The 20,835-nt window shown below is 51.6% G+C and overlaps 1 protein-coding gene across 1 annotated transcript in view; it reads right to left on the bottom strand.

Annotated features, from left to right (window-relative positions):
- Window positions 1-20,835, bottom strand: part of Pole (DNA polymerase epsilon, catalytic subunit) — a 41,831-nt gene that overhangs the window by 16,885 nt on the left and 4,111 nt on the right. The window contains exons 2-29 of the mRNA XM_013148639.3: window positions 20,449-20,590; window positions 19,964-20,044; window positions 19,562-19,606; window positions 19,346-19,438; window positions 18,885-19,039; window positions 16,192-16,333; window positions 16,007-16,087; window positions 15,048-15,155; window positions 14,487-14,597; window positions 14,222-14,307; window positions 13,588-13,707; window positions 12,693-12,825; window positions 12,375-12,488; window positions 11,880-12,092; window positions 11,529-11,636; window positions 11,243-11,371; window positions 11,053-11,155; window positions 10,821-10,967; window positions 10,361-10,506; window positions 8,853-9,001; window positions 7,783-7,875; window positions 7,486-7,630; window positions 5,654-5,811; window positions 5,165-5,360; window positions 3,780-3,994; window positions 1,321-1,423; window positions 884-964; window positions 675-797 (exon numbers count right to left, since the gene is read on the bottom strand). Coding sequence (XP_013004093.1) covers window positions 675-797; window positions 884-964; window positions 1,321-1,423; window positions 3,780-3,994; window positions 5,165-5,360; window positions 5,654-5,811; window positions 7,486-7,630; window positions 7,783-7,875; window positions 8,853-9,001; window positions 10,361-10,506; window positions 10,821-10,967; window positions 11,053-11,155; window positions 11,243-11,371; window positions 11,529-11,636; window positions 11,880-12,092; window positions 12,375-12,488; window positions 12,693-12,825; window positions 13,588-13,707; window positions 14,222-14,307; window positions 14,487-14,597; window positions 15,048-15,155; window positions 16,007-16,087; window positions 16,192-16,333; window positions 18,885-19,039; window positions 19,346-19,438; window positions 19,562-19,606; window positions 19,964-20,044; window positions 20,449-20,590 — 3,520 coding nt within the window. The remainder of the gene's footprint in view (window positions 1-674; window positions 798-883; window positions 965-1,320; window positions 1,424-3,779; window positions 3,995-5,164; window positions 5,361-5,653; window positions 5,812-7,485; window positions 7,631-7,782; window positions 7,876-8,852; window positions 9,002-10,360; window positions 10,507-10,820; window positions 10,968-11,052; window positions 11,156-11,242; window positions 11,372-11,528; window positions 11,637-11,879; window positions 12,093-12,374; window positions 12,489-12,692; window positions 12,826-13,587; window positions 13,708-14,221; window positions 14,308-14,486; window positions 14,598-15,047; window positions 15,156-16,006; window positions 16,088-16,191; window positions 16,334-18,884; window positions 19,040-19,345; window positions 19,439-19,561; window positions 19,607-19,963; window positions 20,045-20,448; window positions 20,591-20,835) is intronic.

Here is a 20,835-nt window from a genome sequence, read left to right as displayed (position 1 = left end):
TCTATATACAGGAAACTGAGGGCACACATACAGTGATTCACTCCAAGTCAAAGTCCGATGTATACTTCAGTATTAGCATATAAGGTAACTCTTCAAGATGGATGTGGTTGTGCATGCCTGAGATCCCAGAACTCTGGGTGGCTGAGGCAAGAGGATTCTAAGCTCAAACCCAGGCTGGACAACTTAGCAACTTTTGGCAAGACCCTGTCCTAAAATAAGAAATTAAAAAGGGCCAGGGATTCAACTCAGTGGCACCTGTGAGGGCACAAGTTCCATCCCTGGTCCCCACCCCCCATCTATCCATCCAAAATATTAAAAAGGGCTGAGAATGTAACCCAATGCCAAGGCCCTGGATTCAAGCTCCAATGACACACACCAATACCCAATTCTAAACCCTTGCTTGTATTTGTAATGTGTTTCCTATTATGCAAGAGTAAATGAAGGGGGGCTGGGGATTTAGCTCAGCGGCATAAGGGCCTCCCTTGGAAGCAGGCAGTCATGAGTTCGATCCCTGGTACCGATAAAAAAAACAAAAAAGACAAAAAAAAAAAAAAAAAAAAGAGTAAATGAAGGGCATTAAAATACCAAAGCGTTCATTTTTAGAGCAGTATTACAACATTAGGACAGCAGTCTGAGGACCTGGGCACCATTGTGTTTCTGGCCTGCCTAGTTACCTGTCTCTTGCCCTCAAGAATGAAAAGCTCGCTGATCTTCTTCTGCTTGTAAATGTCACTCTTCTCCAGCAGCTTTTTGTGCAGCCAGTCTGGGTGTCTGACACGTGGCACTGGGTTCTTCACCTGCACAAGACAACACCAATCGGGAGACATCGGTCTACCTTTGCTGATCCTTGCCTGCTGGGCCTGCCCGCCAGCTCTGGGCTCACCTGCTGCAGAGCCGCGGGGATGGTGATGATCTTTTGGATGGCGCTCCCCAGGCGTTCTATGTAGTAGTCCCAGTCCAGGATCTGCACATGCAGAAAACACAGTGAGAAGTAAATGCTTTGTGTCTCACTCAATCCTCTAGAAACTACATGATGCCAGGTGCCTGCTGAGGGGAGGAGACCTGGCAGAGAGATTGATCAGCTCCCCCAAGATTGCAGCTTGCAGGTGGCTGAGCCATGTCCCTAGCCCTCTGCCCAGGAGAACAGCCCAAAGGCTTCCCTGACATGCGGTGCTTCCATCTGTGCTGCCAGTGTTCTGCCTCCTCACCTCAAAACAGAGGAAGCTGGGATGAAGACTCCAGACAGAACAGATGGCTCAGGTCAGGTGTAAGCCGCCTATCTTTCTCCCTAAACTGAGAGTAGAAAATCTGGGCACTCACTGTCCGAATATCAAAGTCCTGAAGGGCAGAGCTCTTCAGCCATTTCCGGAGAAAGTGCTTCCTCACACTGGGCTCTGCTTGGAAAATGGCAAGAGGGATGGCCCTGAGTGAGGAGAGGAGGGAAAGTCACCGTGAAATCACCGTTCTTACTATGCACGTGTGGAAATGAGGATTCGTAACCCAGTTTGATCTTACATTTTAAAAAATGTTGTCATGTACAACATCTAACATATAATACTTACAATATCCAGGCATCAAGTAATTCTCCATTACACTAACAGACAGTGCCAGCATGGGCCATAGCTAACAACACCACCCGCCAACACCATAAGGCCCTGCACACAAGGGAATGTGGTGAAAGCTCATCACTGGGTGTGAAGCACACCAAAGCTGGGCCAGTTCCACAAACCAGAAGCCAATGTCACATCACCTGCAAAGCACAACAATACCTCTCTCTCACTGGACAAAATACTTGTGTGAAATGTTATAAAGAAGCCAAGAAAGAGCACAGCAACCCCATGTATTGAGCAGCTCTGTGAGGGAAAACAGAGATTAGTGAGGTTGCGCCCTCTGCTGGCGTTTCTCAGTCCCACACGCGCAGTTATGCTGCTCCCATTTGCACACTGTCATGAAGAAAGGGTAGTTTCTGGGTTTTCAGTTTTAGTGACAGTCTGGGCTCAGTGCTGACCCAAACTTTACAGTGCTGCTGCCTGCAACTAACGTTAGGGCTGTTCAGTCTGGGGACATAGCTCAGTGGCATAAGTGCTTGCCTGGCAAGCAATAGGTCCTGAGTTCAATTCTCAGTACAAAAAAAAAAAGTTAAAGCTGTCCAATACCCGCACAGTTATTTCCATCCCCAGCACACTGATTTATCCATTTCTGAGTGGTGAGCATTTACACAATTCTCAATCAGGTGCCAAAAGTGACAATGGACACGTGAGGCCACCAAGATACAGCTCAGAGGTACCTTGTGGCCTCTGATTCCACCCTGCCAGATTCTACTCCAAGTGACAGTGACAACCACTCCCCCAGCACCATGCTGAGGGCCAATCCACCTGCTCAACAAAAACATATTTCCAATCCCACTGACGCTGGCAAAGCCACACCTGCAGGCTGCCGGAGTCTGCTGATCACTGTGTGTCGCCATGTGTTGCTTCTCACTGAGAAGGGCCACTCTAGTCCGGTATCCACTTTTCTCTTGTGGTTGCTTTTCTACTGATATATAGGAACTCTATTTTACACTTCATTTAAAGACCAATTTCTTTGCCTTTTGTTATGACTGGGATTCTTCGTCTTGTTTTGTTTTTGTTTACAAGGTCTTGCTATAGGCTGGTCTTGAACTCACCATGTAGTCTAGGCTGACCTCAAACTTGAGGCAATTCTCTTGCCTCAGTCTCCCAACTGCTGGGATTACAGATATATGCCACCACATTGGCAATGGGAATCTTTTGGACAGAAACACATGCTGTTTCTCCTCCATATAGGTCTCCCCAGGTAGATGGGTGTCACCAATGTTATCAGGTCACTTGGCCCTCAACGGCTGCGCTCATGAGACACCTGTGCTCATGAGACACCTGCATGGCCTCATCTGTGTGGTCATTCACACAGCTGCAGGTGCTGCTGGTGGGCTCTCTCCACACAGGCCCTCTGGTTCCAGATGGCTTCTGTCAACCAGCACTTGAAGTCTCAAACTCCTACCAGACTCCAGACAAGGGGTCAGATTCACCTCTCTATGACAGAGGATCTAGGGTACCTTTGGAAGTATTGAAGACTCCAAGGAGGGTAGACCGGCTTCTAGGTCCTCTGGAAGGGACCTAGGACCTCCTGCCACTACTGTTGGTTCTCAGATTCTCATTATAGGAAATGCAATGACCTCTTCCTTAAGGCCAAGCCCCTTCTTCATCCTGCACACCACCCACAGGAAGTCATGGCATCTCATCTCACTCCCAGTCCCTGCACAGCCCTGGCACTGCTCCCTGTAGTACTCTGGTGGGGAGCGGAAGCTCCTGACCCAGTGGAATCCTTCACTGTTGTCCTTGATGTGCTGCAGGAACTGGAGGACACTTCTTCCTCACCAGCAGGGGGGCCCCAGGATCAATTGGGGCTGCTCAGCTGCCACAGCACTCTCTACGGCTTGTCACAGGACCACTCCCACAGGGGTGGCAGCAGCACCTTGGGATGAGGGGCCAAGACCTGCTCCAACTAGAACCTGACCTAGTGATAGCACAGTCACACTGGGGTTCCAGGACACCCACATCTATGCCCCTGATGGCGAAAGGCCGATCCCTGAAAGCCTAGGTTCTCCAGGCTTGCCATGGCCCAGGAGGACCGCATCACAGCCTTCCTAGCACTGGACCCAGCAGCTAGAGGCCTGTCTTCTTCAACAGAGCCATCCCGTATTCCTCTTGAAGCGCTGCCCCTTCTGTGGGGAGCCAGCGTCCTGCTCTCCAAACCCTCACCTCTCAGTGACAGGAGAGCCCTCAGGCTTGCGGGAGATGATGTAGCGACAACTCAGCCCTGCGTCCTTGACCATCTGATCTCCCAGGAACTCGGCCAGGCGCTTTGCTGTGCTGATAGATGTGGACTTCTGCTCCCCGTAGTCTTCTAATTTCCGAGACATGGAGCGGTTCTCAGAGATCAGCTCAAACAGCTCAGAATCGGGCATGTTAGCTGCCTAGAGGAAAAAGCAATGATGATAATGCACGCTCAGACACCGAGGTGCCAGAGTCTAAGCTCACCCGGGCTTCTGCTCCTCAAGACCACTTGAGTCTGACTGGAGGAGCAGAGGGCAGGCACTATATTACAGCATGACTACCTGAAAAGAGGCACACCAGCCTCAGCCTTCCATTATCACACTGCACTCAAACTGTTAAACAACAGAGCAATAAGCACCAAGGCTGCAAGAAGACAGGTATCACCATGCTGGGGATGGGAGGTGGTATCTGTCATGCAGAAGAGGAAGCTGGCACAGGAGCCAGAGGAAGGAGACACCAGCCGTGGAAGGGCCCCGAAATTTCGGCACACTGCTTGCCTGCCTCTTCCAGTTCCTGTGCCACCCACAGGCAACCTGTGTCACCCCAGGCTTGGTTTCATGTGTGGTCTCTGTCTACAGAGCAAAAACATACCTGGGACAAAGCCTATGATACAAGACAGCACAAAAGAGGAAAGGGTGCATGCGTCCCAAGTCCCCACAACACGAGCTGTGGCAGTGGAACTCTGAGACTACACACCAGTGCGTGGCAGTGGACCACACAAGCAGATGGAGCCACGCAGGCCGAAGCATGGTGAGCCCCGCTGAAGACAGCAGCAGAAAGAGCAAGAAGTTCCAAGCAAGCGTGGTACTGGGGATAAGTTATAAAAGCTAGGTTTGTAGCCTGGCATGGAGATGGGTGCCTACAATTCTGGCTACTAAGGATGTTGAGCCAGAAAGATCACAATTTTGAGTCTAGCCTTGATAATTTAGTGATACTGTCTCAAAATAAAAAACACATAAATAAATAAAATGGGCTGTGAGTGTAGCAGTGTCAGAGTGCTTGCCTGGCATGCACAAGTCCCTGCGTTCAGAACCCCGTACCCCTGCTACACACACATGAACTACGTATGTGTTTATAGGGTCTGCAAAAATTTAAAAATCGAAGTTCATGTGACCTCTGATTATTTTTCCGGTGATTCCTTTTCTCATCATGCTACTTTAAAAAACATTTTCTTCGGCATTGCCACTAGACACAGAAGCTGAGGGGAAATCAAGGACCCCATCTGCTTCCTGTCCTCCAGGAGCACTGGGCACATGGGTCTTTCCTGTGGGAGGCTCCGTCCCCCAGAACCAGGTGGGTGGCAGCCTTACCTTGCTGTACAACACGTCTAGCCAGTAGTCAGCCACCTTGGCTACAGAGCTATACACCTCCTCCAGTGTGCTGCCCTTGAGGAAGGCCTCGAACACGGAGGACTGGAAGATTTTAATCAGCTGCAGCTCCCCTCGGCGTTTGACTTCAAAGCCCTTCAGCTCAGCCAGTGAACCATCTTCGTTGAACACCGCATATCTGGGGGGAGAGTGACAACATGGAGACACAGAGCGCTGAGGAGATGGTTTGCCTGTTTTCTGATTTCCTATCTAACTGCCCATTGCCCACCAGGCAGCAAACATCACTGCCTCAGAACCAGAATGTATCAGGCATGTGGGTGTCCAGAGTTTCTTTTAAACCAAGTCAGTAAAATAAAGAAACAAAACACCAGGTCTGTCTATCCTGGCTCTTGGCCACTCCTCCTGCTGGGCGGTTAGGACCGATTCATGTCAATGATATCCTTCGCAAGGCACAGGTTGTGCAAACCTTACCTCTTCTTCAGTTTCTTGCCTTCTTCCTTGGAGGCTGGAAGGATCATGGCAAGGTAGGGTCCATCAACCTCAAAAAAGATGCTATTCTCTGAGCGGGTGACATAGGTGAGTGAGGAAGGCTCAGCCAGCTCCTGGTACTGGTCATTGGTGAAGCCTTCCTAAGAAGCAAAAGAGAAGAGACAGCTTCATACACAGGTCCACACTGGGAACCACCCACAAGTCCTTAAAACTGGGCTGGCCAACAGGCAGAGGCTCCTCCACATCACACACGACCCAGCAGGCCACGCTTAGGTTGCACACTGTAAGCGTCCGTGTGTAAGACCTTCAGGAAAGGCAAAAGTGCTGCACAAAAAAACCACAACAGGAGCAGCCAGGATTGAGTGAGGAAAGCAGTTCCTGTGGGAACCACCCAACTTCAGGCCTTGAGCAGGGACAATGCTGGAGTCACACAGTACCAGGAAGCAGGAAAGCCCTCCCAAGCAAGAGCACAAAACAGAAACAGAGACCAGGTGTGGTAGTGCATACCTGTAATCCCAGCACTCTAGAAAGCTGAGGCAAGAGGATCACAAGATGGAGCCTAAGTTGCTAGACAACTTAGCAAGACTTTCTCAAAAATAAAAAAAGCTCTGGGGATAGAGTTCAGTGAGAAGGGCCTAGATTTAATACTCAGTATCATGAAGAAACAAATGAACAAACCCAGACACAGGCTGTGTTCCCAGAACACACAGCACAATGAAGGAGCCCATAGCCAGTGGAGACCAAAGTGCACAACGTAACACGTGAGCGTAGAACTACATTATAAACCAGACACAATAAATACCCAGAATCCATGCGGACACAAATAAAGAAGCCAATGAACAAGTAAGGAAGTAATGGGCAAAAGCAGTGGCAACTCATTCCAGCTGATCAAGGCAGAAGGGCTGGGCACGCTGGTGCACACCTGTAATCTGAGTTACTGGGAGACTGAGGCAGGAGGATCTCAAGATTGAGCCCAGCCTAGGGGACTTAGTCAGGCCTTGTCTCAAATGTAAGGCATGGGGATGCAGCTTAGTGGTAGAGCACTTTCCTAGCATGTGCAAGGCCCTAGGCTCAAGCCTCAGGACAGCAAAAAACAAAAAAAAAAAGAAAGAAAGAAAAAAGAGTAGAAGGGGAAAAAGGGTACAAGGGACAACTAGGTATTTGCAGAACTCTAGGTTATCTCCTCCATAGCACTGTGGCCCATGTACGCCCATGTGCTCTGATGCCCCTTCCTCCAGGACAGAGCCTGGACCTCCACCCACAGGTGCACTCCCTGGGCAGGGAACAGGGTGTGCAAGGGGTACCAGCAACCTCACAGAGGTCACACAGGTGCAGACAGCACTTTCACCCGTCAATCAAGCAGGAGACACAGGCCTGACAGGATACCATGGACCCGGTAGTGATGACTCCAAATAAACCCAAACAACCTCGGCCTCATGACAGAAACAGTCCATAACCTCCAGCGAAGGGCAGCCGCCAACATGCCTGCCAAGGAAAGATGAAGGCACTGGCTCGCTGCGGGAGGTACAGAGTGAGGCAGCGACATGGTTCCTTCATCCTGAAGGCTGTACCGCAGTTTGTGTTAGGGAAAGCAGGCTGAAGGACTCAGAAGCCCTCTGTACTACTGTCGTGGTTTTCCAACTTTAAAATTAATTCAAAACAGAAGCAAAAAGCAGATGCTATGCTGAAGGAGTCTGACCCTGGCCCTCTGGCAGCAGGGAGACCTGACCAGCTGAGGGACAAGGCTGGGATTAGAAAAGTGACGGGGGCTCTGCCCTGGACGAGGTGCGACCTCATTGACAGTCCAAACTCACCTTGACCATGATGTTCAACATGGCCCCAGGGTAGGAGATGGTCACCTTAGGCTTCTTCGAGTTGGTTGTCTTAATGACAAAGTTTTCTGGGAAGCTATTTGGTAGGACGCACCATATTCCATCTGTGTCCAGTTCTAAGGGCCTCCTTCAGAGCAAAAGGAGTCGGGCCTCAGACACTGGACCAAGGGCTCTCATACCCGAAATGCAAGCATGAAACCCTAAGTGTGAGATCACCACCCCGGTTCCATCTTCCTAGCCTCTGCTGCTCCCCACAGCTGCTCTCCCAGTGGGACTCACCCGATCTGCTCAATCAGCTCCCGTGCCTGGGTGATGATGTTGGCGCCTGTAAAGCAGACGATGCCAGCCATCTCCATGGAATACCAGCGAGCCCTGGGAGGGGCAGTTGTGGGCTATGATGGGTGAGCTGATGCACAGCTCCTTCCACAGGACTTGAGGGCAGAAGGAGGGACACCCGAAGGGACGACACAGTGGCTAAGATGCTCTGCGGAGCACAGAACTAAGGCGGACGGTGCCTCTGCCCTGAAGCCCCACCTCAGGGAGCCGCAGGGCTCGGGAAAGCTGCTGTGGTATCAGCTGCCCAGTGCAGCCTCAGCAGTGCCCGAAAGTCACTCCCAGCCGCCTCAGGTCTCCCCACTCTCCACTCTTCTAGCCTCCACCTCCAGCCAGGCTGCCTGACTCCCTGCCAGCCTCCCCACCTCTATCCAGCAGCATTCAGCATGGCTCTGTCTCACTAGAAAGTGAAGATAAACACAACCTACTCTCAGACCAACCCAGAGCCCAGTCCCCCTTCCTCTCTCCCCAGAGCTGTAGCTCTGGGTTCCAACCCAGAGAGGTCAGGCTTCACCTCAGCCACTGATCCACCTTCTCCAAGGCCGTGACAGCTTGCTCTGAGCAGCCGGGCTCAGACTCACCACCCTACCTTGTTTCTTACTCTCTTCCTGGGAATAGCCTCTACCTGGCTTTAAAGCCCTGTATATCAGCTGGCTCCATGCTCTGTGCTGGTCTTGCCTCTGACCACCCCAAACACGTCTGCTATTGCTTTGCAGCATCCAGATCTGTCCCATCCCCATCATCCAGCAATGCTACACCAAGCGACAGCAACATGCTGACATGGATTGGGTCGTGCCTCTAGCCAGGAATGCACAGCCCAGGACATCCATTAGCACAAGCCTCTCTGGAGACCCAGCCCTCCAGCTTGCGTGGCCCCCACTGTCCTCAGGCTCCCAAGCCACTCAACACTCCCCAGCTAGAAATGCCCCGCCTGCTTACCCACGCCAAGATCTCAGGTGCTAGGACCCCAGACCTGTGCCCTGGCCCCTCTCCCCCACATTTCCCGTGGGCCGCACCCCTTGCGCATGACGTAGCCGTAGAAAGAGTTGAGGATGCACTTGTGGGCCAGCTGCAGCGAGTCGTACAGGACCTCCATGTTCCGGCAGCGCTTCACCTCAGCTGCGTCACCCGCCTCCATGGCTGCAGAGAGCTTTTTCTTCCACACCTAGAACCGTGTCACCATGAGCACTGACAGGTCCTCCCCTCATGGTCCACAAGTCAGTCAACAGCCCATGTTTCCAACATGAGACAGGAAACACAGAAAAGGAAGCGACAAGATCGCACACTCTCATTGCCACCCAGCCACTTCTCTACTCCACAGCTCCTCCTCACCCCCTGCTTTCCTCATCCCTCCCTCTGCGCGCGGGCGTGGGCGCGGGTGCGGGTGGTGTGTGTGTGTCCGGTGGCAGTGGGACCCAAGGCCTGCAAACCTCCCCTACACTTTCAGAGTGAGGACAGCCTCTGCAGTCATGACACTGGTTTACAGCACATGCACAGCAGCCATGAGGAACAAGATCCAGTGACGGCAGGAAGGACATGGCTTTACAACGGGCCAGTTACACAGACAAGCACCATGTATGGAGGAGCTGCGAAAACACCCATGCACCACGTGAAAAGGCCAAGTACAAGGAGTCCTCCTCTCTGACGCATCCAGAGAAGCTGAACTGGAGGGTGGAGGAGGAGGTTTCATACTGGGAAGATGATTTTTGGAGAAGGTGGGGATCACTACACAACAATGTGAATATCCTTGAAACTACTTAACTGTGTTTTTTTTTTTGAGACAAGGTCTCACTGTATAGTCCAGGCTGCCCTTGAACTCACTATGTTGCTCAGGATGGCTCTAAATTTGCAGCAATCCTCCTGCCTCAGCCTCCCAAATGCTAGGATTATGGACCTATGCCATCATGCCTGTTAAACTGTATGTTTAAAACATGAAATTTAATGTTATGAACACTTTGTCACTGAGAGAGAGAGCTGATAGGAGCAATGATATGGAGGTATCAGTGCAGCACAGGATATGAGGGGACCTCAGCAAGGACCTTTCCATGCTGAGTAGCAGGAGGCTTTACAGAAGTAGTCACTTAATTGGACTTAACATAAAACTATTAGCTCCTGAATAACAGTTGTCAGTTTCTTTGTTCCCACCAGAAGTGCATTAGTGACTCCTCTAAACCAGAGGTCAGCAAACCAAAGGCCAGTTATTCCTGTACTTGGATGCTGAGTTTGTCAGAAATATATACTTCCCGCAGCTATCAACACTCAAAGGCCTCTGGGCTCTAGCACAGCAGGCCCACTGCAGTGTGCACACCACTATTCTCTGCAATTCCTTCAGAAACAATGTCCAGGCTGGTTCCCAGGCTGCAGCCAGGTGGATGACACATCCCCTTTCTAGCCATTCAGCTTGTCACCCAGAGTGACTGAGTCCCGGTGCCAGCAGGTGGGTGGCTGAAGACGTCCAGACACAGCCAGGAGCTGGCCCTCACTTCGGATTCACCAGGGGTCCTCAGGGGACTGCCGGCCTCACCTTGTGTAGCCCTTTGAACTCATAGCGCCTGTCCCGGAAGGCACGCACTGTGTCCACGTAAAAGGAGTTTTCCCGCTGGCAGATGGTGGTGAGGCGCTCCTCCACCTTGGTGATGTGGATCTTCTTGTAGGCTTTGCGGCAGTAATCTACGCACAATTAAATGGTGAGGCAGGAATGAGACATTTTCCCAACACAGATGAGCAAGCTGGGACACGGGGACACAGAGAAGCATGGTTTTCTAAACTAACACCAAGAGACAGAAAACCCTGGCTGCAAATCTATCATGGCAAACAGGGAGCCTAGGATGAGCAGGCAAAGACACTGAATTGCAGAGTGGTTTCCAAGCACCTGCTCAAGGGGAAAGGAGAGAGGACCCACAGGAAACCTCTGGCTTTCATGTGCCAGCGCCTGTGGGCAGCAAGGAGCTTTGGTGACAGCAAGCCACTGTCCAGGTGCACACCTGCCAGCCTCCGCTTCTCGTATTTGGCCTGCTCCTCACGGGACAGCTCATGGAAGGCCCGTGCTGGCCCCTCTGGAAACAGCGGGGGGAACTTCTCTGACTCCAGTTGGTGCTGGATCCGGTGGTACTCACTGCGACTGGCTGGCACTGGGAGGGAAGCCACGTGAACAGGTTTCACCAGGGTGCTGCCTGGGCCTCCACCCCACCCAGGTTCTCTGGGCCCAACACTCACTGAACTCGCCCCTCCACTGCCAGGCCATCTTCCTCTGGCAGTTTGCCCCGGGCCTGTTGAAGTCACAGGCAGCACAGGTAGCCTCGTCCACCATGGCAGAGGGCTGAGAGGAAGCAGAACAGGGCAGTGAGAGCCAGGAAGCAACAAGGTCACAGACAATCCAACTCTGCTGTGGGAAGAGCAGTCTAACCTGTAGGCGGTTTGTCAGGATGATGTTGGGGTACATGGCCCCCACATCCAGGTGGTAGATGAGAGGACACTCAATGCGGTTGGGAACATCTTTCAGGGAGGTGAGCTTGGTCTTAATCTGCTCACACACCTGCAGAGAGAAGGGAAGAAGGGACAGCGGTGGCCTGCTGAGACTGGGACCAGGGGACAGTCACAGCAGCAACACGGCCCCAGCAATGGTGGGGCAGCCACCACACCCTACGGCTTTGGAGAAAGCACAGAGCCCACCCCTGCCTCAGGACAGTCACCTCTTGGAAATTGGTAGCCTGCTCCACTGGCACCTTCTCCTCCTCCTCAATGGCATGGCGCATGGTCTTCTCAACCCGCTGCAGCAGGAAGTCAAAGGCAGCAGGATTCTAGGGGAAGGTGACAGAGAACACAAGTCAGAAAGAAACAAAGCTACACCGCCCTGCTCCAGGCGAGATGCTGCAGCCGCAAGCCCGTGCAGAGCCTGGCGCAACGCACACGGAGGGCAGGTCGGGACAGAGAAGGTGGCAGGCTCAGGAGCCCCAGGCAGAGCCCTGGCCTCCGTAAGCCTGGGCCACAGACCACGGGCAAGAACAGGACAAGAGGCACCCAGGAAGACCCTGGGAGCGCACCATCCTAAACCGACAGGGAATGTCACTGCGAAAGACACCAGACTCCAGTGCCTCCACGTGGCCCCCCACGTAGGTCTCGGCATCCAGCACGTGGCCGTCGTCTGTCAGCTTGTTGAACTCTTGTTCTTGCTTGTTGGGGAAGATGATGTTGGCATGGAAGGCCTGCACCATCAGCAGGGCCTCACATAGTGTGCCGGAGCCCTTCCGCAGTACCTGCAGGAGACATCTTGTCCAGTGCACACCTCCTACCCCAACCCCACACTTCTGTCTCAATGCCTGGTTGAGTCCAGGTCCTACTAGAAAGGAGTCTGGACGTGGCTGCTAACCCCCTGTCCCCCCACGGTCCTCACACAGCAAGGCCCTGAGCTTGCTGAAGGACATCAGTGACATCACATATTGACATCCTACATCACTTTCACCACCAGCTCCCAGGCCCAGCTGCTCCGAGCAGCAGTGTGCTGTGACTGCAGGGCCTGAGAAGAGGAGGGTACTGACCTCATCGGGCTCCATGGGGATGATGGTGCACAAGGCGAAGATGAATGGATGGACATACTTCATGTACAGATAGTAAGTGGCAACCGCATCTGACACCGAGTATGTGGCCAGAGTCTGTGGAGAGAACCAGGTCTCGCTACCAGGACCCACGAAGCCACAGAGTGGGAGGTCAGGACATGAAGTTCAGCAAGCCCTCAGTAGGCAGTGGGTATCCGGGCAGGTACAGGCAGCTGGCACAGGAGACCAGGCTCCGTGCTTCTCTGTGGGACCCTGCAGGACTGCAAGGCTGCATGGAGAGCAGGGGCATGGCTCACGTGCCTGGGGCTGCTCGGTGGCCATCCGGCACATGTCCTCTGGGTCTAGCTCCACAGGGTCATAGCCAAGCTTGGCTTTGGCAGCTGCCTTGAGGTTATGACTACCCACAGGGAGATAGCTGTCCCTCTTCACCCACCTGTGAAGGGAAAGGGAACAAACTCCAGAGACGACTCTTAACAGGAAGGCTGGCAAGATGGTGTGACCGTGACATGGAGGGGTGCAGGGTCCTGACAGCATCTGAGACACTGACCCTCTCCTCCACTGCAGGGCTTGCAGAATCCTTCTCCTGGAGCTACTCTCACAGACAGATTCCAAGACATGAGGAGATGCCAGGGTGGCCTCAGGCCTCCACTTACCTCCCGTATCAGCAAAAACTCAGCCTTTCTTCAGAGAGCCGAAAAGGCCTCTCCCCTGCTCCCTGCATCCTATGGAGGGAGCTTCTTTCCTCTCCTCCTCCCTGTGTCCCCCCACTCTGCACTGAAATGTCACAGTTGCACAGGCTGCTGACATCCCCATGGCACTTGAGACAGCCAGTGTAGCCAATCTCCAGGTCAGCTGAAAGCTGTCTCTTCAGCTCTCTGCATTTCTACACCTACACCTGTCCTCCAACTCTAGGCCTGCTAAGCCCCAGCTCCAGAGCCTTCTGCCCCTCTGAGCCACTGACACTTTGCCCTGTGATCATTTGTGCTGTGGACCTCAGTCCACCAGTCTCCTGGATGCCCACCATGGCTGAGCACAGGATAAGCAGCAGTGAGAGCCAGCACACCGGGCCTGCAGAACCAGAGAGGCTGTGCTTGGGGCCAAGCTGCTTCTCAAAGGCTGCCATCCTCCCCAGCTGAACACCAAAGACCCATCCCAGATGAGCGTGCTCGAACCTGGCACGCAGCCCAGGACCCACCTGAGGCAGTCCATGTGGATGCACTGTGGTGCCTTGTACTCGCCCTGGCTGTCCTTCTGGAAGCCTATCTCCTGGTACATGTTCAGGCCATGGGCTGCTGCCCTGGCCTCCACGAATGGCCTGCGAACAAAGGGGACAGGTCTGTCTGGCTCTTGTTAGTACCAGGAATAAATCCAGGCTTGCACTGAGCTACATCCATAGCCCCCTTTTCATCTACTGTTTTTCTGGGGGTACTGGGAACTGAATGCAAAGCCTTGTGCTTGCAAGGCAAGCACTGTGCTGCTGAGCCGTATCCTCCTTTTTATCTTGAGACAGGGTCTCATTAGGTCACTTAATTGCCAGGGTTGGCTCAAACTTGCAACCCTCTTGCCTCAGTCTTCTAAGTAGCCAGGCACCTGAGTAGCTGTGTCACCATGCCGTGCTTCAGGTTAGTCTCTGCTTCTCCTTCCTCTGTCCTTCCTCAGGCACATGAAAGATGGCTCCCAGGAGATCCCAGAAGAAGCTGGAACCCCTCAAACCACTTTCCTCCATGGGAAGGAAAACCCACTGACAGGTGATAGCTATGATGCAGGGCTCCCCACTACCATCCTCCCTGACACTTCCCAGTTCCCCTCAAATAGGACATGAGCCTTACCAGTCAAAGAAGTCCCCATTGTAGGTCACCATGATGGTGGGCTTGGTCTCCTGGATGTGTTCAAACCATCTCTGGATCAGATGGACCTGAGTTCAACAAACCAAGCAGTTAGTGCATCACTTCTCTGCTTCCAGCTACTTTCAAACATCTCCCCCAGCATCAAAAGAACCTCGCCTGGAAGCCAGCTGGCTGCAGCCCTTATTCCACAGGCCTTTAAGAGGCCAGCACGGTGCTTCTACCCCCTCTTCTCCATCACAGCAGTCACCTCGTCTGGTTCGTTGAACACACAGAAGGGTCCTTCATATTCTGGCTTGGGGGTGAACTCAAAGTCCTCAATATCTTCTGAAACAATCTCCCTGTTAGTGATGAGGTAGCCCTAGAGAAGGTTGTTAGCAGTCAACACAAGTCAGATACAACGAAGCTGAGAAACAGCTTCCCATTCCACCCAGCAGCTCCCTGGTGCTCTCATCATGAAGAACTCTGCAGCAACTTAAGGAATCTTGTGTGTGCCCAGAAAAGCTTGAGGTGCCCCAGGATTCTTCCAGGAGGGACAGCTGTGGCTAATGTCAGAATGGTAAGTTGTTCACATTCCTAGACTCTATTCATGCATCATCCCCTCAGCACAAACTGCCCAGGTAGGGGCTAGGGATTTAGCTCAGCAGCATAAGTGCCTGCCTTGCAAGCAGGCAGTCGTGAGTTGGATCCCCAGTACCGGTAAAAACAAAAAAGACAAAAACAAAAACAAAAACAAAAAACTGCCCGGGTACAGGGACAACACAAGGTCCCAGTCCCAGAGAGCTGACTTCCCAGGAGGCACCCTGCTCACCTGGCCGTCGATCATGTAGGAAATCATCATAATCTGGTCTGTCTCTGCATCAGGAAATTTGAGTGGCAGTTTGGTTGTCTCAATGTCAAACGCCAAAACCACAGGGTCCTGGAGGAACAAAAATGTGGCCTGAATCAGCAACAAAACCAGCCAAGGGTCAGGAGTGGTACAGACACCTACAATCCCAGCTACTGGGAGGCAAGGACGGGAGGATCCCATGTTCAAGCCTGGGAAACTTACGGAGACCATCTCACAATAAAACCCAACACAATACCACACTGTACAATAAAAAAGAAGGGCTAGGGATGTGGTAGTGTAGTGGATGCCCAAGTATCGGAGAAAAAAAAAGCCAGCCAAGGTTTGGACATCTCCTTGGACTCCCATAAGTTACCTGCCCCATTCTATTTGCTAAAGGCAAGAGCTGAAAGGCTCCAGAGGAGCTGAGAAGAGTCATAGATTGACTGGCCCACCTTCAGAATACTGCAGCTCACCAAGGAGGGAAAACTCAAACATGTAAGAGACAAAGCCTAAAGCTGCCAAAGGGCACCTTACAGACAGTAGTCTCAATGCTCCTTAAATGACTCTCATTTTGACCTTCAAAGCCCTGCGACGCAGCTGGCATCATCTTGGGAATGAGAAGACCGAGGAGTGTCAGGACTTTCCCAGGACCATGAAACCACACCTGAGCCCATGCCCTCCAGGTATAAATGCCTTCTCATTAGTCACTCCACTCCACCTGGCTCAGATACTGATGCGAATGGTAACACAGGTGAGAAACCGAATTACACTCTCAGTTCAGAACTGATGAGAAAAATTCCAATTCTGTAGTTCTTTTTAGAAAGTATTTGAGAAAAAAGCAAGAAAACTCTTGAATCGGATTCTCCCCTCTGCATTGAACCCGATCTCTCCAGAAAACGAGGTGAACTTGCAGGACAGAGGAAAACACAAGCAGTACTCACAGGTCGTTCCACGAGATCATCTTGGCGGGTGATTTCTACGGGAAAAGCATTTCCTCGGTATCTGACACTGTACCAGTGAGCCTGCAGGACACGCAGTGCATTTACTAAAGACAGACTGTGTCCAGAAGTCTATTTCTCTGTGAATCTACAGGTACCATCTCCTGACTGATAGGAATTTCCCTCACCACGTGGATCTTGAGGTCGATAGAGAGGCGGATGTGGTAGGGGACGTCGTACTCGCGCATGTCTACTATGTTGTCCAGTTGGTCAGCCATCTTCTTGGATGTTTCCTCTTCATCAGTGATTACACTGCCTCCTTGCAGAACACTAGGAAAAAGCAGCTGACTCAACTACACTGTCAGGGGATGGGAGAGGTGAAGACCAGAGCTCATGCAGAGTAAACACAAGGCCACACTGAAGTGGCCATAATGACCAGGGCAGTGCCTCAAGGTGCTCCCTGATCAACAGGCCACAGAGACAAGAAACTTCAGCATGTGCTTGAGATGTGTTCACTGTACATGGTGCACGTCACACTCAGTGCTGCCACGCCAGGAAAGCACACAAACATGGCCATTCCTAGCACATCCTCTCTGCTACTCAGGAGCTACCCCACACAGGGCCCAGGGGGAGCAGATCCTGCCTCCTCACAGCGTTCTGCTGGGGTGACAGACAGGACCCCCTGTAGTCTGCTTCTTCACCAAAGAAACCAGGGAGACAGCAACTGGCCTACCTGACAAGACAGTGAGTGCTAAGTAAGGCCTCAGCTTGGCACAGTGAAGCAAAGGCCAACGAACTGTGCAAGCCTTACATCCGAGGGGAGATCTGTCACCAGAATGTGCATCACCAGCCCACTAAGGATGACACTAAACAGATGATTAAAAGGGCAGACAAGTCTCCCAGACGGCTCAGGCTGCATCTTACAACACTCAGAAAAGTAACTTATGGCATCATGGGGGAAGGCAAGGCCAGGGAGGAACTGCAGAAATTTCTCTGTTGGGGGAGTGTAGTTAGTTCTTCTGAAGTGAAGTTAGTTTACTGAAAGTGAACTACTCAACACTTGTTCACTTAAGCTCTTATTTCCTATTATTTTTATTCCAGTCAAAAAAAAAAAAAAAAAGGAGAATCTGTGGCATGGCTATATCCAAAAGACAACAGTCTAAATGCAACTCTACACAGAGTAGAATTCAGGACAATTACACACAAAATTCCACTAAAAATATGAGTTAAGGCAAATAACCCTTTGAAATAAACTGCCCTATCAATACAGACAGGCTGCAATAATTTTTTTTTTTTTTTTTTGTACGGGGGATCAAACTCACAATTTGTCGCTCACCAGGCAGGCATTTATACCGCTGAGCTAAATCCCCGGTCCCTGCAAATAATTTTTATTCGCATTTTACTGCAAGATGGAAGAAGCTCCAAGGTGACCACTGGGCCTGCCGTGCCTTCTGTCTTCGGTCCTGTCCAAATCCAGACGGGCCCTTGCACTTGGTGCTTGAGACTGGACCTCAGCCCTGAGGTCTCAGCACAGACACATTACTGAGTCTGCCCGCAGCTTTCACCCACAGCCTGCAGGAACTCAGGAGCCCAAATGCAGAGTGCAGTGCCACTTCTTTAAACCAGTTTTTTTTTTTTTTTTTTTTTGTCTTTTGTCTTTTTATCGGTACCAGGGATTGAACTCATGACTGCCTGCTTGCAAGGCAGGCGCTTATGCCGCTGAGCTAAATCCCCAGCCCCCAAACCACAGTTTTAACAGCCAGACTGTTACATATTTTATATTTCACAAGCCAAAATATCATCTTCGTATCTTTTTTTGCAGAAATATTACATAGACCATCTGAGTGAGAAACAATGAAAAATTAAAATTCAAAGGGCTTATGCCAAAGAGCTAAGGAGTCCTCTGCAGCCTCCCTCTGGTTTCAGAGCCGTGTGGCAGAGTAGGGGGTGTTGAGGTGGTGGGGGTCCTTCTACAGCCAGTGCTATGGGCCCTAGAAAGCATCTGGCCAGAGAGGCCCTGTATCAGGTGGGCAGCACTTAACCAGGTTTCTGGAAAAACTTCTGCTGCTCTGGAACCTTCCTCTTCCTAGAATAACCATGTGTAGATTAACTGTGGGCTAATTTAGTGGAGGCGGCAAACATGATAGGCAGTGCTTTGTGGAGGCCACAGGCTTTGCTTCCTACAGACTGCAGGCACCTTGAAGCCCATGTTGCAGACAGCACCCACATGAAGCTACCAAACCTCTAAAACGCGATTCCCAGGTGCTGGTTTCCCGCAGCCACTGCCTGTGTGACTCAACTGCTACTGTCACTGTGGATGCCTCAATATCAGGTTAACAGGGCTTGGTGTTCTGTACCTAATGTCTGCAGCATACCCAAATTTCCCTGGGGAAGACATGCGATGTAAATCAGTTTATTAGAGTGCTGGATGAGCGAGCCCTCCAAAATGCTCACATTGGCCAGGAATTTAGCTCAGTGGTATAAGCACCTGCCTGGCAAACGTGAGGTCGCTAGTTCAATCCCCAGTACCAACATGCCCACATTGTTAACAGCAACTCAGTGATAGAAGTGTGTGGTGCATACTTGTAATCTCAGCACTCAGAAGGCTGATGCAGGAGAACTGCCATGAGTTCGAGGCCAGCCTCAAGTATGCATGAAGCCCTGTCTCAAAAGAGGCAGCACAAGAGCCATAAGCTAGTAAAAACATAACAGGAGAGATAGTTAAAATATAAACCACCAGAAGGCACAGAGCAGCTTCACCCACCTGCTCATGTGTTTCCCCATGGGACAGGATAATTACTGAGGCAACTCACTACAGTCTCCCACCTCCTACCAACCTGCCAAGCTGGACCAACTGACGCCTTGCGTCCTAGAAGTTTACCTGGAGAGCATAGAAGTGTATGCGTCGCTGGCATGGTCCTGCTGCCAGTTCTTCTTCACAGCAGGGGAAATCTCCTTCCTCACCTTGACAAGGTCCTCCACAGTGTGGAAGGACAGCTTGATGTAATTTCGCTTCAGACCTACCAAATGATTGGGCTGTAAAGAGACCATGCTCATGAGTTCGAGAGATAGGACAATGCAGTGAAAGCAAACAAGACAGCAAAAATTCACAGGTAAACACACACACACACACACACACCAGAGTGTTGGCACCAAAGCACCCTGTCCACCTCTGCATGTGGCACTAACCAGTGCCATCAGAGTTCCTTGAGCAGAGTTCCATCCCCCAGACCCCCACCCGCCCAGTGCATGATCTCCCTCTTCTAACCCAGCCTGCCTCAGGCAATGTGTACATCCGGCCAAACAGCCCCGAGTCCAGGCCCAGGTCTGGACAGGACTCACCAGGTCCAGGTCCTCCTTGGGGACAGTCTCTACTTTTGCAATTTTACCCTGAAACTTCTTGGAGATAAAAGATGAAACTTCCCGCTCACAACCCTAAATCAGGATCAAAATGAAAGGACTTCCAGTTACCAAGCATGGCTTTCCTTCCTGCCTACGTGAAGCCCACCACAGAAGGAGGTCCAGGTCATTTGACCTGATTCTATGAAAGACACGTACCTTTCTGGTTGCAATGTAGAAATATGGCTTGAAGGGCAAGGCCACCTGCAAAAACCAAGCCAGGGATGAGTAAGAAAAAAGGGAGAAAAAGTAAAGACCGACTATTTGTAGCTAAGAGTCCCTGGGCAGCCTGGATCCACAGCTCTGAAGAGACAAGCACTTAGAAAGTCGATCTGCTCGCATCTTCAGCAAGAGCTAAGGGACTGATTTTGCTCAACTTCCTGAGTGACTTCCCTCAGGACATCATCAAGGCATTGAGGTGGCTCTCGGGGGCTCTGCTCCCAGGAAGCAGGGTGGGGAGCCTCCCACACCCTCCTGACGGCTTCAGAGCTAAGCATACACCCATCACCTCCAACACCTGCAGCTCCAAAGTGGGTTTTAGTCTTAGGGTCAGTGGCTTACCTTAAACCTGCTGCCATCATCTTGAATAAAGTAGTAATCTACAGCACTGACTAAGCGTTTATCTTCATCTAAAATCTCAGTCTGCAAGAGAACCAGGCAACATGGACATGGAATACTCTCTACAAGCCTCGGAACCACAGATGGCTAGTCTTGGGAAACTGGGCACTTTAAACGCCCAGACTGGCCTTAACCCTACCCCTACCACCTTGCCCACAAGTACTGGGTTGTAACAGCTCCCAAGCAAGCGCTTCTCTGAACTTCTCCTTCAAGACTCCCAGAAGCTTTATTTATTCTGATGGCTCACAAAGATGATCCTCACCTCTCTCTTTCCATAATGGCCACCTTAAGACCCTCAATAATGTGAAAGGGCAAAGGGAGAGAGCCATGAAGCACCACAGTCCAGCTACATCATCCCCTGCTGCCCACTCCTCAGGTATGGACCGAGGTGTGGGAGGAGAACCGCCATGTGCAGCGCACAGGCTTACCGGGTGCATGTTAATGAGCCAGCCAGTCTTCTCACCAGGCTCCTTCAGCCTCTCAAAACCAAATCGCATGTCCATCTTATCCGTCCACTGACTCCGCTCCAGGCGCCTGAGCGCCGAGGCTGATGAGGAGGGGCCATCATCCCTGAGGGAAGCAGGGAGCCCAGGTTCACCATCCCTGAAACCACCAGCCCAGAACCTTATCCACAGTGCGAGTGGCAAGGGCACCATAACGCTCTTGTGAGTGTTCCTGATGTGTCACAGCACACACAGTCCTTAAAAACCTCAAGTTTGGCCAAAACCCAATGATGGGATAGAAAGTGTAGGAAGAATAAAGCCACGGCAGCCTCCTCAGACACTGTTGGACTTTGCAACTAGAATATTAACCAA

This window comes from Cavia porcellus, unplaced genomic scaffold (assembly GCF_034190915.1).
Source record: "Cavia porcellus strain 051 isolate PalLab524CR breed Dunkin Hartley unplaced genomic scaffold, mCavPor4.1 scaffold_16, whole genome shotgun sequence".
Taxonomy (NCBI): Eukaryota; Metazoa; Chordata; class Mammalia; order Rodentia; family Caviidae; genus Cavia; species Cavia porcellus.
Note: the sequence above shows the minus strand (reverse complement) of the source record. Positions and strands in the feature narration are given on the sequence as shown.